This window comes from Amblyomma mixtum, chromosome 7, assembly GCF_055824585.1.
Source record: "Amblyomma mixtum isolate Tamu chromosome 7, ASM5582458v1, whole genome shotgun sequence".
In the NCBI taxonomy this organism is placed as follows: domain Eukaryota; kingdom Metazoa; phylum Arthropoda; class Arachnida; order Ixodida; family Ixodidae; genus Amblyomma; species Amblyomma mixtum.
In genome coordinates, this window is record NC_143018.1 from 43,608,492 (window position 1) to 43,623,289 (window position 14,798).

Below are 14,798 nucleotides of genomic sequence, written 5' to 3' on the forward strand. Positions count from 1 at the left end.
CTGGGTGAAATGCACTCCACGAGTTGGTCGACTCCGCCCACCGTACGAGGGAGAATTAAAAAAAAAAAGGCGGGAGCCGGACGTTAATTCGATTTAATTAGGAAAATAAGCCACACAGGGCAATAAATCGAAGTTTCTAAGATGCTCGGAACGTGCAGATCGAGTTCCCGCGGCAAAAAGACGAGTTCAGATTCCTCTTCAGTGCACCTTTAATACGTTTCGGACCTGCGTGCCGTATTGGGTGAGGCGAGCAGCTTTTACGCGTACAGGCAACACGGATTGCGTACTTCGTGATATGGTTTCGTTGTTGGGTGCTGAAAAGTGTAAAAAAAAAAAACAAAACAAAAGAGAATTTGAAGGGTCGCGCCACGGCGTTTCAAACAGTGCGAAGACTCCACGCGGTTTTATTAACATTAATTTTTCTGTTATAATTTTTTTTCAAATGCAAAGATAAAGCAGTGACTGGCATTATCCGGCTGTTGCAACGCTAAACGCACTGTATGCGAAAGCTGTCTGTTATTGTCGCCAACGCTGGAGACGATTGCAATTAATTCTGATGAAATAAGGAAAGTACATCGTCCAAAATTGGTACTGAAAAAACCAGGGACTGTCGTACGCCATTTCAGCTTCAAATTCCAGCGCGAATAAGCGAGTAGTTTGACCAAGAGAAGCATTTTGCTGTGCGCTTTTAGCGTTGCCACAGCCTGTATAAATGATGACGCAATGCATAATGACTTTGGTGGTGGTTGCTGTTGATAATGACGGCGGCATCATGGTATATGATTAAATCACGAACATGCGTATTAGTATTATTCATTTATGCCACAGCGGCCGCCGCGGTGGCTCAGTGGTTCGATCCCGGCGGCGGCGGTCGAATTTAGATGGAGGTGAAATTCTAGAGGCCCGTGTGCTGTGCGATGTCTCTGCCCGTTAAAGAACCCCACGTGGTCGAAATTTCCGGAGCCCTTCACTACGGCGTCTGTCATCGCCTGAGTTGTTTTGGGACGTTAAACCCCATAAACCAATCAACCAGTTTGGCCACAGCGTATATTGGATCTTTTCCTTTCTGTTTTTTTTTTTTTGCATCTTGATTTTGCCTGCTTTGCGATCGTGTAGAAATGCATGTGGGTATGTGCGTGTAGTCGCTTTTACACTGCACCGCCTGCTGAGCTGCAGATCGATGCATTTTTTGTGTGTGATTTTTTAGGACTGTGTTGGATTGGTTTCGAGAGCGAAGTCCCCCTAATGGGAACGAATCTGACGCCTGCGCTACGCGGGCCTGTCACACGTCCTCAAAATCGAATGTCATTCGCCTCAATTCTGCTAGTCACGTACTGCGCGCCAAAACACATTCCGTTCACATGCAATTCGAGTCGTGTGACGTCCATCGCAGAGATATTCGAAAGTTTCAAATTCCTTGGAAATGATTTGGCTTGGTTTATGGGGTTTAACGTCCCAAAGCGACTAAGGCTATGAGAGACGCCGTAGTGGAGGATCCGGAAATTTCTACCACCTGGGGTTCTTTAACGTGCACTGACATCGCACAGTACACGGGCCTCTAGAATTTCTCCTCCAAAGAAATTCTAGCCGCCTCGGCCGGGATCGAACCCGCGTCTTTCGGGTCAGCAAGCGAGCACCATAACCGCTGAGCCACCGCGGCGGCTCCTTGGAAATGCATACCTTGGTGCACATTGTCTTCACGCCATCGTTTGGGAAATAAAAATTTACGGTTAAATATACATTCTCCGTGAGGGCGGATTTTAATTGGGTTCACTTTTGGAGGGGGCCGTCCTGTTTTGCGCAATGCATTTCTGAAACTTTCTGCCGCGAAAAACAAACAAACAACAAAAGTGGTAGGTGTTTGACGTAGTTAAACCGAGTAGACATGCGACAGCAGGTGTTCATTCTTCAGTTAGAAGGGGCACTTAAGCTCCGCCTTAAGGGTATGACGTGATACCTTTAGTGGTTAATGCCCATGTATGCTGAATTGGTGATTGCCACTTGAGATTCATAGATGGCTGGCGAGTCCTCATGTACCACTAGCAGCGCAGTGGTTAAGCGATGCGCCACTGCACTGGCAGGCGGCTGTTTCTATCCCAGCCACCCGTCGGGATTTTGCGACCCATGTTGCTCTTCCCAAGCAACCTCTCGCGCAGATGGCACGACGCTCGTCCGAACTTAACCCCGAGCTTACCCGAGTTACTACCCGAACTTACCCGAGTAACACGCAATTGCCACACCATCCACCAAATGTAGGATGGGGGTTTGTTAAAGGCACTGGGACTTCAGGAGCAGGGCGGCAACAGTCCGTGGTCGGCGAAGGCGAGAACGCAGCAGTTATTGGAAATTTCTCGCTTTGAAGCCCGCCAGGCAGGAGCATCACAGCCTGTGAAGCCCCCCCCCCCCCCCCAGATTTAACGCGAGCCGGAAGTTTTCGCTCTCCAGAGTGCAGAGGACGATGACACACGCCTCTCAGCAGTCTTTGCCACGCCAGTCCTCCTCTATCCATTCCCCGTTCTTCTTCGCTTGAGATGGGGCATCTGTTTCTCTCGTAAAATCCGCGATGGACGCGGATGCCCCTCCTCCTCCTCCCCCCTCGTTGGAGCCGTGCCAGAGGGTGCGAGTGTCTGTCTGTCTGTCTGTGTGCTGCGTTGGCTTGTTTGTGACCGTGACCAGTCTGCGCCAGCTTCTTCTGCCCGCGAACGGAATGTCCACGCTTACCCACTCTCTCCTCCTCTGTCTATCACTCTCTCCATCTTTCTCCGTGCTCTCTTGGGGAAGCGAAAATCGGCTCTGCGCGTGATTTACGGTCACGCATGTGGGCCGCGGACCCCCTTCGGAATAGTGGGCGCGAAAAAAAGCGTGCGAGGCATATCTGATTCCTCGGCGAACGGACGGAGAACAAAGGCTCGCTTGTGTGAGGAAGGCGTGGAAGCGAAGTGGCAATAAGAGCGTGTTCGCTGAGCATGTTTTTTTTACGGGGCGCGAGATGTGCGCCCGGCCCTGCAACGATTTCTCTAAGTTTACGAACGGAGAAGTTGCGGCAGCTATACAGCGAGGAAAAAAAAAGTGTGACTGTTTACAAGTCGTAGCTAGTAATGGTGGGAGTTGAGCTTTTGCTTCCTGCGAAAGCTCAACTGATGGAGTATTTTGAGCGCGATGGGTTGACCGACTAAGGGAGGAGAAAGTAGCAAGGAATTGAGGGCCACCTTCGTATCAGTTTATCATGTATATAAGATGGGTCATGGTCATTACATTCCGACAAGCCGCCTGTGGCTACTACACTCTTAAGCACAAATACATCTATATGGGTGTAAAAAGGGAGTAATTTGTCCTCTAGCGCACTTACTTTTATGAAAGGGAGTGCGTCAGAGGACATCTTATTCTTTCTTTTTTTTTCTTTTTGCTCCTTTCAGTTTAGAGTTTAGAACATCTCTCGAGAAACACATTAGCGTTTTTCTGCTTTAATATGCCTTGTATTTTTTGCCTCTAAATGCCAAGAGAAACACGGGCACCGTGTAGAATGACGACACGCTTTACTGGAGAAATTCATTCATTCATTCATTCATTCATTCATTCATTCATTCATTCATTCATTCATTCATTCATTTATTCATTTTATTCGCGCTCATGCTCCACTGTTTTCGAATGCGCGTTTAATATGCGCAGGCGTCGTGGTTAGCCGCGTTTAGTCTGCAAAGTGGTTGAAACATTACAAAACCGTTGCGACGCGTCAGACACTAGCACGCTGTCTTCTCGTACTTATTGCGCCCTTCTTAGACAATTAGAGCCCTTACTTTCGTTTCTACGCGGAATGCCGGAGAGATGCGTCACAACGCTCGTCTCCCCCCCCCCCCCCCCCCCCCCGTTCCTTTTTTTGTCCCTTCATCCACCCAACCCCGCAGACATGCACTTGCACTCAACCACATGGGCGCCGTTCTCTCTCTCGAAGAGCGGGGCAATTAGTAAGCGCCGCTCAGTGGCCGGTATTCGCAAAAGACGCCGCTGCCGGCCGAGGTCGTATCATTTTGTCAACAGGGCCACCACCGCGCCGTCTCGCAGCTGCGTGGAACGCGTGAAAATAATAAACCGAGCAAGTGGTGTTCAGACACAGAGGGAGGGACGCGAGGGGGGGGGGGGGGGTGGGGGGGGGGACGTTGTAGCAGCAGCTTCTCTCGTCAAGCGGAACCTCCTTCGCGCCAAGTCGTGCGTCTCCTCTCTCTCGTTTTGTTTATTTATTTTATCCGTTCTTATTATTTTAACTTTTTTTTTTTGCTTACCAACATGGCCGGTGGGGGCCCGGCTTCCGCCGCGCCTTGCAACATTCCTTTCCCCGGCACCGCGGCGGGGTCCGAGTGTTTTGCACTACTCAGCTTTGCACCGCTAAACACAGCTGGAGGGCGGGGAGGCAACAGCTGGCCTTTATCTATACGCCGCCCGGCCCAAGCGTGGACGCGATCGTCGAGCTACACGTCACGCGTGTCGTGCGTCGCGTTTATTTTCTAGGCGGTGGTGAACCACAAAGACGGTCGAGAACTGAGCCCGCCGGCACTTTACTGAATGGGAAAGCCAGCCGGGGGACAGTGCTTCGCTTGATTGTCCAGTATCGCGGTACAGCTGACATGGGCGTCCTGCGCACTTGTTCCATGTGGCCGCCCTTTGGTTTGACAGCGAGAGCTGTTACTGCGACCCGACGCTGACTGGTCGTGTAACTGAAGCCCGCTGTAGGTGTAGTTGCAGAAATCTGCAAGTAAAGAGAAAGAAGAGAGAAGCAAAAGCGAAAAATAGAAGGAGGAGGGGAAGCGGTCTGCCAGAAAAAAAAAAGGGGGACGATGAAGCGGATATTTTACTTCGTTTCTTCCCGCCCACTGAAGTGGGTCGGTTGTTTATTGGTTAATTGAATTCTTAATTTTACGGAAAGTGAAGCGACGGCCAAACGAGGAATCGCGGAGACGCGCGCGAGCTATTTTATTCTACGACTGGCCTTTGGCGTTGTAGAAATTATTAGTAGGAGAAGACCAGTCGATTAGTAACCGTTTGCTTAAATGTTGAGAGCCGGTAGCTGATACTTCTTATTAGCGAATCAGTCCCGATTTCATAAACGGTATCCACCAGCGGAACAGGGGCAAATGAGAGGAAAATAGGAAATATTTTACAAAGTGCGCCCCTAATCATGTATCATTATGTTATAAAAATTCTATTTTATTTAATTTTCATACTTTGCACTTAGTCCTTGGCTCACAAGACGTCGCACTGCTGTTACCATTTAGCTCTGTCAACCGCCGCAGCCGGAGGATAAACGCATTGTGTAATGCAGACATTCCAAGAGTCGGTATATATTCATTCCACTGGCCCTGAAACACGTACGTCCTTCGCAGCTCATTACGGGGGAGCACGACAGTTGTGACGGCTTTTGTTCGGGCATTGTACGGGTGTCGTACCTCCTCTCACTGTCTCGTCGCAGTTCCTCACGGGGAGCACTTGCGAGAGGTCGAGTTGAGCGCGACCGCTGTGGGGGCCTGTGGCCTTGATACTCGTTTGGCAACACGCTGCGGTATGCGAGTACGCGTTGTTCACCACCGCGGCACACACTGTTGTATGTGTGTGTGTGGTGTACGCGCGCTAATCTTTATGACTTCCTTCGTCCCAAGGCCGCTGTGCCCTCTGGGACGCCCCATTGCGCTAGTAGAACAGGATAGAGAATAGAGAGCGTTTTTTTCTTTTTCTCCGTGTTTTCGTGAAAACATCGGTAGTATAGTAGTTCGGTGAACTGTGAGACGCGTAAATTAAAAATAAAAACGTAAAAAGCGAGAAAAGCAGTGCTCGTCCCAAGCGATATGGTGTACACATGCCACCGTCGACACGCCCCCTGTAACGATGCCCGTAATATTGTGAGTATAATGAGCAGAACAGCGCAGTGCGTCGGAGAAAAGCAAGGATCAATTTGTTAAGCTCGTTCCAATAAAGAGTTGAGACTCTCGCAACGTACTGGACTTTGGTGAGAGACCTGTTCTGCTTTTTATGTTTATTTCTACGCAAAAGCTGACTAGCCTAGCGTGGCTCTACGGCGCAGGCTTCATTTTGCAGCAGCCAGTTGCACTGTGAAAAGGTACAAAGAAAAGTCGCTTATTGCAAAAAAAAAAAAAGATTAATTATGGGGTTTAACGTTCCGACGCGACACATGAGGTTAGGAGAGACACCGCAGTAGAGGACTCGGGATTAATTTAGGGCACATGGCGTTCTTCAACGTGCGGTTACATATCGCACAACACACGGGCACCTTTTGCGTTGGCCGCCGCGGCCGGTAAGACCAATGCCCGGCACTGAACAACCACAGCATTCCGACACGGCGTCGTGTCATCACACTCTTCTGTGTTAAAGGGTCAGTCTACTCACTGAGATGAGTGTATAAATAATGGCATATTCTGGTAGTTGGCACCCTATAACATCAATAACGAGGGGTCTGCGCCCGATTTAGGTAGGAATTTATATTTTATTTCGGCGTTAAAAGTCGCGTAAAAAAGCATGGTGGCGACCCCAAACGTTCATTTTGTTCAAGAAAGTGGTAGTCTTTTTTTGTAGAAGCATAAGTGAATATACTACGTACCATTTGTATGCCCCAATGTCAGAGAAACGCACGTTTTGTTCTAGTAAACTGTAGAAGGCGTACCGCTCGCTTTTTCTGTAAATGACATGAATATTTATAGTTACACGTACGGAAAACGCAGGCACATTCCCACTTTTAGCTCAGCGTATGCTAGCAGAGACGCAAAAATAAACTCAGCCTATAGTGGCGCCATCTGGTCGTCAGGACGGGAACCATTGCTGTAAACAAACCGACTCTCCACTTAAGCCTAGGAGCGGCAGAATCGTCACTCTAATTATTAAAATAAAGCAAATTTATCTCTTATATGCTTTCTTATAGGCGAGATGAGACGAAGCGAAAGACAGGCGCCCCATTTATGGCCAGTGAACGCACTGAAAAAGGCAGCAACAACGAGAATTCAGTCCGAAGCGAGAGGTCCGGCTTCGACGGGCGCCGCCATGTTTGTCGCCGCGCGGCGGAAATCCAGATGGTTGCCAGATGAGACTACCATCTCATACAGATGTGTTCCCACATTAATAAATTCTATTTTAAAATGTTCTACCGCATTCCTTGGCACCACAGCTGGCTAAACGGTAATTTGAGTAAAGAGCTATCGGTTGCCGCAAAGAAAATATGGTCGATAAAATTCAGTAGACTGACCCTTTAACATACTGAGGTTTCTTGCCTGTAGCCAACCCTACGTAAAAAGAAAATGGAAAGAGAATATGTGCGCTTTATTGCTGAATTTCGACAAAAGTGAAACTTTGAATCGAACCACCAGTGCTAACTTTGTCTAAAATATGCGGCACAAAGAGTTGCCGTCTAATCCGCATAATGGGTCACCCCGGAGCACCCGTGCCGGTTCTAAGCTCTGATGCGTTGAAGACGAGAATTTCTCCCACCGATAGATTTATGTATCTGGCCATGGAAACCAAGCCACACAGCACGGTTCAGAAGCACACATGATGGGCTGCGCACTTTCGTCAAAGGCTGCACCCAATGTTATCGATCCGCGCCAAGGGGTGAGCATCGCTGCACACTTCGCTGGCCGCATGCACGGATGCTGTCGCAATGGAAACGTCACGTACACACCGCGCTAGTTCATTTCGTCTCTCTTCCGAGATAGCCCTCGTAAGTGGCTTAGATTATCTGTGGCGCCCTCTAACAACGGGCCATTCATTATCCGTTCGTAATCGCGTATGGCACGCATTCGAGCCGGCTCGCCTCTCCTCCCATAGGAGCCATAAGGGGGCGCGGGCGTCAGCGGGGCCGCTGTTGTCACAACGCGTGGCCAGGCCCGCGCCACGCCGCGGTCGGGACACGTTGCACGCAAACACGCGACGTGTCGGGCGAAAGCGTCCCCATTAATCCTAATTGCCCGTCGCCTCTCCCGTAATGGGCCAATCAGCGGAGACGGCGCGTCGTACGTGTTCGAAACCGCGTGGCGTGCGGCGCTGACTGCACGTGTCCGCCGCTAATGATGAGCGAAGTCTCATGCGCGCGCGCGCGCTCTTGAGTCAACAGCACCGGTGTTGGACGCCGTGACGTGTGGCACGTATCGCACGGCGTGTATGGGGCGGGAGGACAAAAGCCATTTGAAATTTAAGACTCAGTTGAGTGAAACGCCAGCAGTTATGGTTAATGACTGTTTATATTTACGTGTCAAGGCAATAGGGTGGACCATGAGACAGGCCCATGCACGTAGCCAGGAATTTTTATCGGGAGGGGCCCAGAGTAATTTCTTCCAGCTGGGGGGGGGGGGGGGGGGGGGAGGATTGGCTGAGCACTGCCAAGTGAAAGAGGGGAACCCCCCCCCCCCCCCCTTGTATACGTGCCTGGACAGGACATAGGTGACGTGTCTGTACTAGTTTCCACCATCGGCAGGCTTCATTAACCATGGGCAGATTAATGACTAGCGGGTTCGATCCCGGCCGCGGCGGTCGAATTTCTTTGGAGGCGAAATTCTAGAAGCCCGTGTACTGTGCGATGTCAGTGCACGTTAAAGAACCCCAGGTGGTCGATATTCCCGGAGCCCTTCACTACGGCGTCCCTCATAGCCTGAGTCGCTTTGGGTCGCTAAACCCCAATAAAACAAACCAGATTAATGACTACTATTGAATGCCTCGTGTGCACAATAGCCAGAAAATACGGACCAATTACGGATTAATCGTCCGTTTACCGCTTCGCGGCAAAGGTTGTAAATTAATTAAGGACCATTGTGCTGTAAAATTACGGAAGTTTTTACAGTGTCTTTGTTGAAAAAGAACGGTTTTTCGTGTTTTTTTTCCTGATTACATTCTTCGTTTCTTTCTTTCAGTTTGGCTAGTTTATATCGCGGTCAGTGTTTTTTTCTTTTCACGAAATATACAAACGGCAGTGGGCGTTTCCGCAATTATCACGAACTGAGTAACTTTCACTGCCGCTACCGACAAACAATAAACCGAAAGAACACTGTTAATTTTTTTTTTTTTTTGCACCGAGACTGTAGTATCGTTAAAGGTTTCCTGCAACCCCTTTACATCCACTTCAGTCTTCAACATGCGCCGAGACCCCAATACGCGGCGTTTTAGCTTTTCTAACTGTATAATTAACTATTTAACTAACTACAGAATTCAGGACTCAGAATAGGGCTGTTAGATTTGTTCTTGGTAATTATAATCGGCAAGTTAGTATGACGGAAAGCAAACGAAAACTTAAATGGCAAGAGTTGAAGGAACGTAGAAGGTACATCAGACTGAAATTTTTCCATGAGATTTATTATTCGAAAACTGGCACAAACCGCGAACAATATATCCAGGCACCTCATTATATCTCAAAGCGACTTGACCACTGCTGCAAGGGTGACGTCTTGCGTTATTCTTTTTTGTTAGAACTATTCGAGATTGGAACAGTTTGCCATCGAGCATTGTATGCATCACATCTAATGATGCATTTTTCCATGCATTGCAATAATTGTTTTATACCTCTAATGAAGTCTGTACCCCCCCCCCCCCCCCCCCCCCCTCTGCTGTAATGCCCTGCGGGGCGATGCAGGTAACTAATAAATAAATAAATACCCCATTCTACCCGTGGCCTTAACGAGAGGACACGAACCTAGACAGCGGTCTGTCTGATGAATAAGCATCATATTTTGTTCAGCCGAATCTGACTCCGCTTTGAGTTACGCTCGCGTGAATGCGGTACATACTGCGCCCAGCGCTGTCCGCGCCGGATGTACGCCTGATGAGCACGAGTCGACGTCGCATCGCGCGGGGCCGCTCCCTGTCCACGTCCTCGTCTTCGCAGCTCGTGAGCACCGCTGGCGCGCGGTTCGACGACGCGAAACTGCGGCGGCGAGTCGCTACGCTCACTGAACAACGTCGGCGAGTGGCTGTGGGAGTCCTCCTGTTCGGGGGAGCTGAACATACTTTCTTTGCGAAATCACCGGAGATGGACGGGAGGGCTGGTTACATAGCGTCGCGGTTTCCTGCGTTCTGGTTCAGCACCGAGTCGAGCGGTCGCGTGTGGTTAGTTTAGGCTCTGCTGCGTTGGTCAAGAGACGCTGAAATGGTGACGGAGGACTCTGATGACTAATCTAACTACCTGCGTGTTCCTTGTTTTTAGCGGAAGTGGGCATGGGCGGGGCACGTATAAAGGGCTGAACTGGCAACCGGTGGTCTTGGCTGTGACAAAATTGGATGTCCGGAGGACGTAGTCAGTGTTAAATGGAGGAATGATGCATTTAAGAAACTAGCTTGAGTAACGTAACCTCGACTGGTGCTCAGAGGGAACAATTAGAGGTCATTGCAATCTGGTGAGATCTGGTGAGTTCGAATTATGCAAGCTAGACAACCATTGTGCAGACTCTTCGAGGTTTCTCTGGGAAACCCGCATTAGAAACCATGTTATCACCCTCAAGCGAGAAATTTTGTATGGCAATACCTCATTGGCCCCCATTTTTGTGATGTGGTGTAAAATATTCAGGGAATGCATTGCACTGACTTGTCCTCATTGACCCTTTAAGCCATGCAAAGAGACCTCCAGAAACTTTCACGTCCTTCACCTGCAGACCGTGAATCGATCGTTTCGTTTTCCTTGTTTGTGCAGGCACTTCCGCCCCTAGGAACCCACTGGGTACCAGTCGACCAAGCTCTCGGCCCTCTAAGCCCAACCCAGACGTGCACCGGCAGCTAAAGGCGCCATGGAGTCCAAAGACAAGAGTTCCAGGTCGGGCTCGCGGGCCAACCTGAACGAGTCCACGTTGCCCCTTCTCGAGGACGTGGGCGGCGGCGACGTCAAGGTGGAGGACGCCAAGGAGAAGATCGAACTGGAGGTCAAGGGCACCGACTCCGGCTCCAAGGGCGAGGACTCGAACGCGGCCACGGCTGAGGCAGGCTCGGACGCCGGAGGCAAGGAGGCCGGAGAGTCGGACGCCGAGGGCGCCTCCAAGAAGGACAAGAAGGGCAAGGACAAGAAGAAGGAGAAGAAAGAGAAGAAGGAGAAGAAGGCGTCGCACAAGCGCTCCCCGTCGTGCGTCGAGACGCTCACCATCGGCCTCAACCTCCTGGACCGGGACGAGAAGCACGTCAACGACCACGTGAACGTGAGTCCCAAGGGCCGTGCCCAGGCGATTCCTTCCTTCATTTCACCTTGATTAGGAAATAAGAAAAGACGAAATGACATTTTTTCGGGTACGGAGGTCATGAAGAAAAGTTACTCATTTATAAACAGGCCCCAGTGGCAGACCATCCGCTTCAAGAGGTCGTAGGCTCGAATCTCACTGACGTCAGAAGCCCGCTGGTTTCCTCACGCATGGTATGAGCACAAACGCCTCCGCGGCCAGATGTTTCCACTTTCTCACAGGAATGAAGCTGGAGTGTAATGACAGTCCAATGGATCAAACGAGTGTTTGATTCTCTGTGCATTTCGATGGCAATAGCTTTAATGAGTTTATGCCTTACGCCCGGCGCCCGGCTTTCGGAGGTAAGACCGACCCGGCTATACATAGGTTGCACGTGTCGTCACTTCCGCCTCCATCAAACGCTTGCGGCCATGCTGCCGAACCATTCGGCCGTCCCCGCCCGTCTGCCCTGCGATGCCGGACCACTCCTCGGACACTTTGGATTATTTTCTTATCTTTAGAGTGCGATGCCTACTCCAGAGACGAATGAACCATTCAGTGCAGGCTACTGGTCTGAATTTATTCGATCGGCGCGTGTACGCTACGCAGACAAACTGAAAATTTGCGACGATACAGATCCGTACACGCTGCGACCGGGAGTCGACGCGACGATGGGCGTTGATGTGTTCCTCGAAGTGGCCCACGGGGGATATCGTGTACTCCTTCCAGCTTTGTGAAGTTGGAAGAAATGAAAGCCTTCGAATCAATGGGGCCACACAATGATTTCTACAGCAGGTGGGTGTGAAGCCTGTCTGCGATGCGCAAGCAACGAGACGAAAAGCTCGGCCTCGGCACGCCGCTTTCTCTGCAGTAATTGCGGTCGTGGCGATCCGAAAAGGCTTGCCTAGTGCTGTAGCTAGGATGCAGCGACACGGGACCCAGTCTGGGTTTGTGTTTTCAGACAAATTGGATGGCGTTAATCAAAACAGCAACATTCAAGAGTGTAGCCATTGCTTCCCACGTTTTCGTTGAAAGGGGGTTTCTGCACAAATGGTACAAGGCGTGGTGTTGACAGCGGGCGACACAAAACGGCGAGCAGAACGGCGGGCAGCGCAGAAGACGGCCAGTCCAACCCAAGCGATCTCGTGCAGAGCGGCGGCACTTCGTCTTTCAGCGACGCTTCGTCGTCGTCGGCGCTCCGGCAGCGATCGGCCTAGGCGGCGTCAGGCGCGGCCGTCGTGGTTCGTTACATCGTAAACATTAAGTTGATGACAGAAGCCTCTTACCTGTCACAAAGTGCACTCCGCACACAATTAAATTTGGGTTGTCAGGGTCCAAATCATCGCGCTTAATGCGAGCCAGCCACAGCTCGCGCAGATTCGTACTTTGTCATGGAGCGCTCGCACTTGCATGCCTACGGTTATCTTACGAATGCAGATGAAGTTCGTGTTAAACGGCTTCTTCTTTCGCCTGGAGCTGTCGCTACGGTCGTAGCAGCCAAGGGTGGCACACAAAGCCATACCGAATCTACGGATGGACGAGAACCGACACGTTGCGAGCTAACATAGGCAGCGGAAAGCTAGAGGCGGTCTGGCAGTGGTTCGGCAGTATGGCCGATTCGCTACCGACGGCCACCGGATGTGACGTCGGTGCAAGCTATGTATAGGATGATTCGCGATGCCACTGTCGAAATATTTGTCAAGATTAGATTGTTTTGATCGGCAAAGCAGAGGAACCTGTTCGAAGTTTTTGTATTTTTTTTCGCATATTTTTGCATGACCTCGTTGCTTGTTTTTGGAGAATTATGCGCTTTTCTTCTATACGCTCAATATACGACTGCGCTTCAACGCCTGCCGATGTTCCCGTCGTTCCGCTTCGAAGGAGAGGTCGCAGCTTAGGGAGTCGAGTTTTGTAGACGAAATCGTGGTGCTTTAGCGTAACACACTACGTGACTCCGAGACCTGTAGTGCACTTTAATTCCCCAAACCCTGTTACCCATCCTCTTCAGTAGTGTGAATTTAAAGTGACGCCATTTCCGTCGAACCTGCAATCGAGCGCCTACTCCCGTCTCGGTTCTCGGAGTCTCGATTCTCGGTTCCCGTCTCGGTAATCTTTCTTGCTATACTAGCCGTGTATCACACACGAACACCGTTCACGCGCACTTAGCAAACATGGGCATGCATGCAGGTTTAGCGTGTTTCGAGGATCTATGGTTATCGCCGCATGCACGAGCAGGTTGTATACCTCTCTATTTTAGGGTGTATACAGCAAGCGAGCGTATGTTTTGCGAGCATCCTCTCCGCCCAGCGAAGGAGACCCATAAACCGAGACATCCGCCTCTATATACATATTTCTCCTATACCCCGTTGTTGATGGCGGGTCAAGGTTTACGCTCACTCCTTGTGCGTTTTTGTATCGTGACTTCCTATAGACCTCCGAAAGGCTCAGCGATCCTCGGCGAACAGGGAGGTGACCTGCCCCGTTTTTTTTTTTTACTTTTTTTTTCCTGGCATGTTTACGTTGCTAAATCCGAACCTAGGTGCATCAGCCGGCCTGTCCACTTTAATACAAACAAAAAAGCTAGCGAAAAATGAACAAGGAACGGCTAGCATCCCCTCGGCATGTTTCTCGGTGATGGGCGCACATCGCAATTTACCTATACCCACACAAGCCACCGGTGAGTCAGAGATCAGGCCAGGGCTTGCGTGTGTGTGTAAAATATATACACATATAATGCCCGCGGCGACAGGTATGCGCGGGTCCAGGAAGGGAGGGGTATTCTGGCGCGGCCGGCGATGCAGCGAAGAAAAAAATAGCGGCCTTTTTCGCTCAAACCGGTCACGATGCGGCGGCGAAGAGCCGTGGGCGGATGGAAATGTGCGTGTACGACAACGTCGACTGTACGCGAGGGGCTGGAAGATGTTGCGCCAGGTTCATCCCGAGCGTAGGTCAACGGCGCCCAGAGAATAGATAAAACTCGATTGGGGCACCGAAAATTTGTTTGGATTGGGGCTGAGCGTAGGTTGGAAAAAACCGGAAGTTCGGATTAACGCGAGTGCACTGTGCTTCAAATCTTTACGCGGCGGCAGACTAAATCTTTACGCGGCGGCAGACTTGCTGGCCGGCGTGGGAGGCTGGATTTTGTCAGCGCTCAAGGTTTCGAGTGGGCGAAGCCATTTATCGGGGCTTCTGCTCAGGCTCAAAAGTTGATCGTCACAGTCATTCGCACTCCACTAACGACTCGCGTTTAGTCCTTGCCCCTGCGCCCACTCATACCATTTCGGCCGCCGCGGTGGCTCAGCGGTTATGGTGCTCGGCTGCTGACCCAAAAGACGCGGGTTCGATCCCGGCCGCGACGGTCGAATTTCGATGGAGGCGAAATTCTTGTGGCCCGCGTACTGTGCGATGTCAGTGCACGTTAAAGAACCCCAGGTGGTCGAAATTTCCGGAGCCCTCCACTACGGCGTCCCTCATAGCCTGAGTCGCTTTGGGGCGTTAAACCGCCAGAAACCAAACAATTCCTGTACACCTACATGTGCACTGGATTCGCTTCAGGTCCTTCTGTTTTCAAGTACTCAAGCTACTTGCTGGTTGCTAATTGCAAGTATTCTA

At 50.6% G+C, this 14,798-nt stretch overlaps 1 protein-coding gene across 1 annotated transcript in view; it reads left to right on the plus strand.

Moving 5' to 3' along the window:
- Nucleotides 1-14,798, plus strand: part of LOC149335826 (uncharacterized) — a 97,971-nt gene that overhangs the window by 32,847 nt on the left and 50,326 nt on the right. The window contains exon 2 of the mRNA XM_089552386.1: nucleotides 10,673-11,168. Within this exon, the coding sequence (XP_089408512.1) occupies nucleotides 10,767-11,168 (402 nt within the window). The 5' untranslated portion in view covers nucleotides 10,673-10,766. The remainder of the gene's footprint in view (nucleotides 1-10,672; nucleotides 11,169-14,798) is intronic.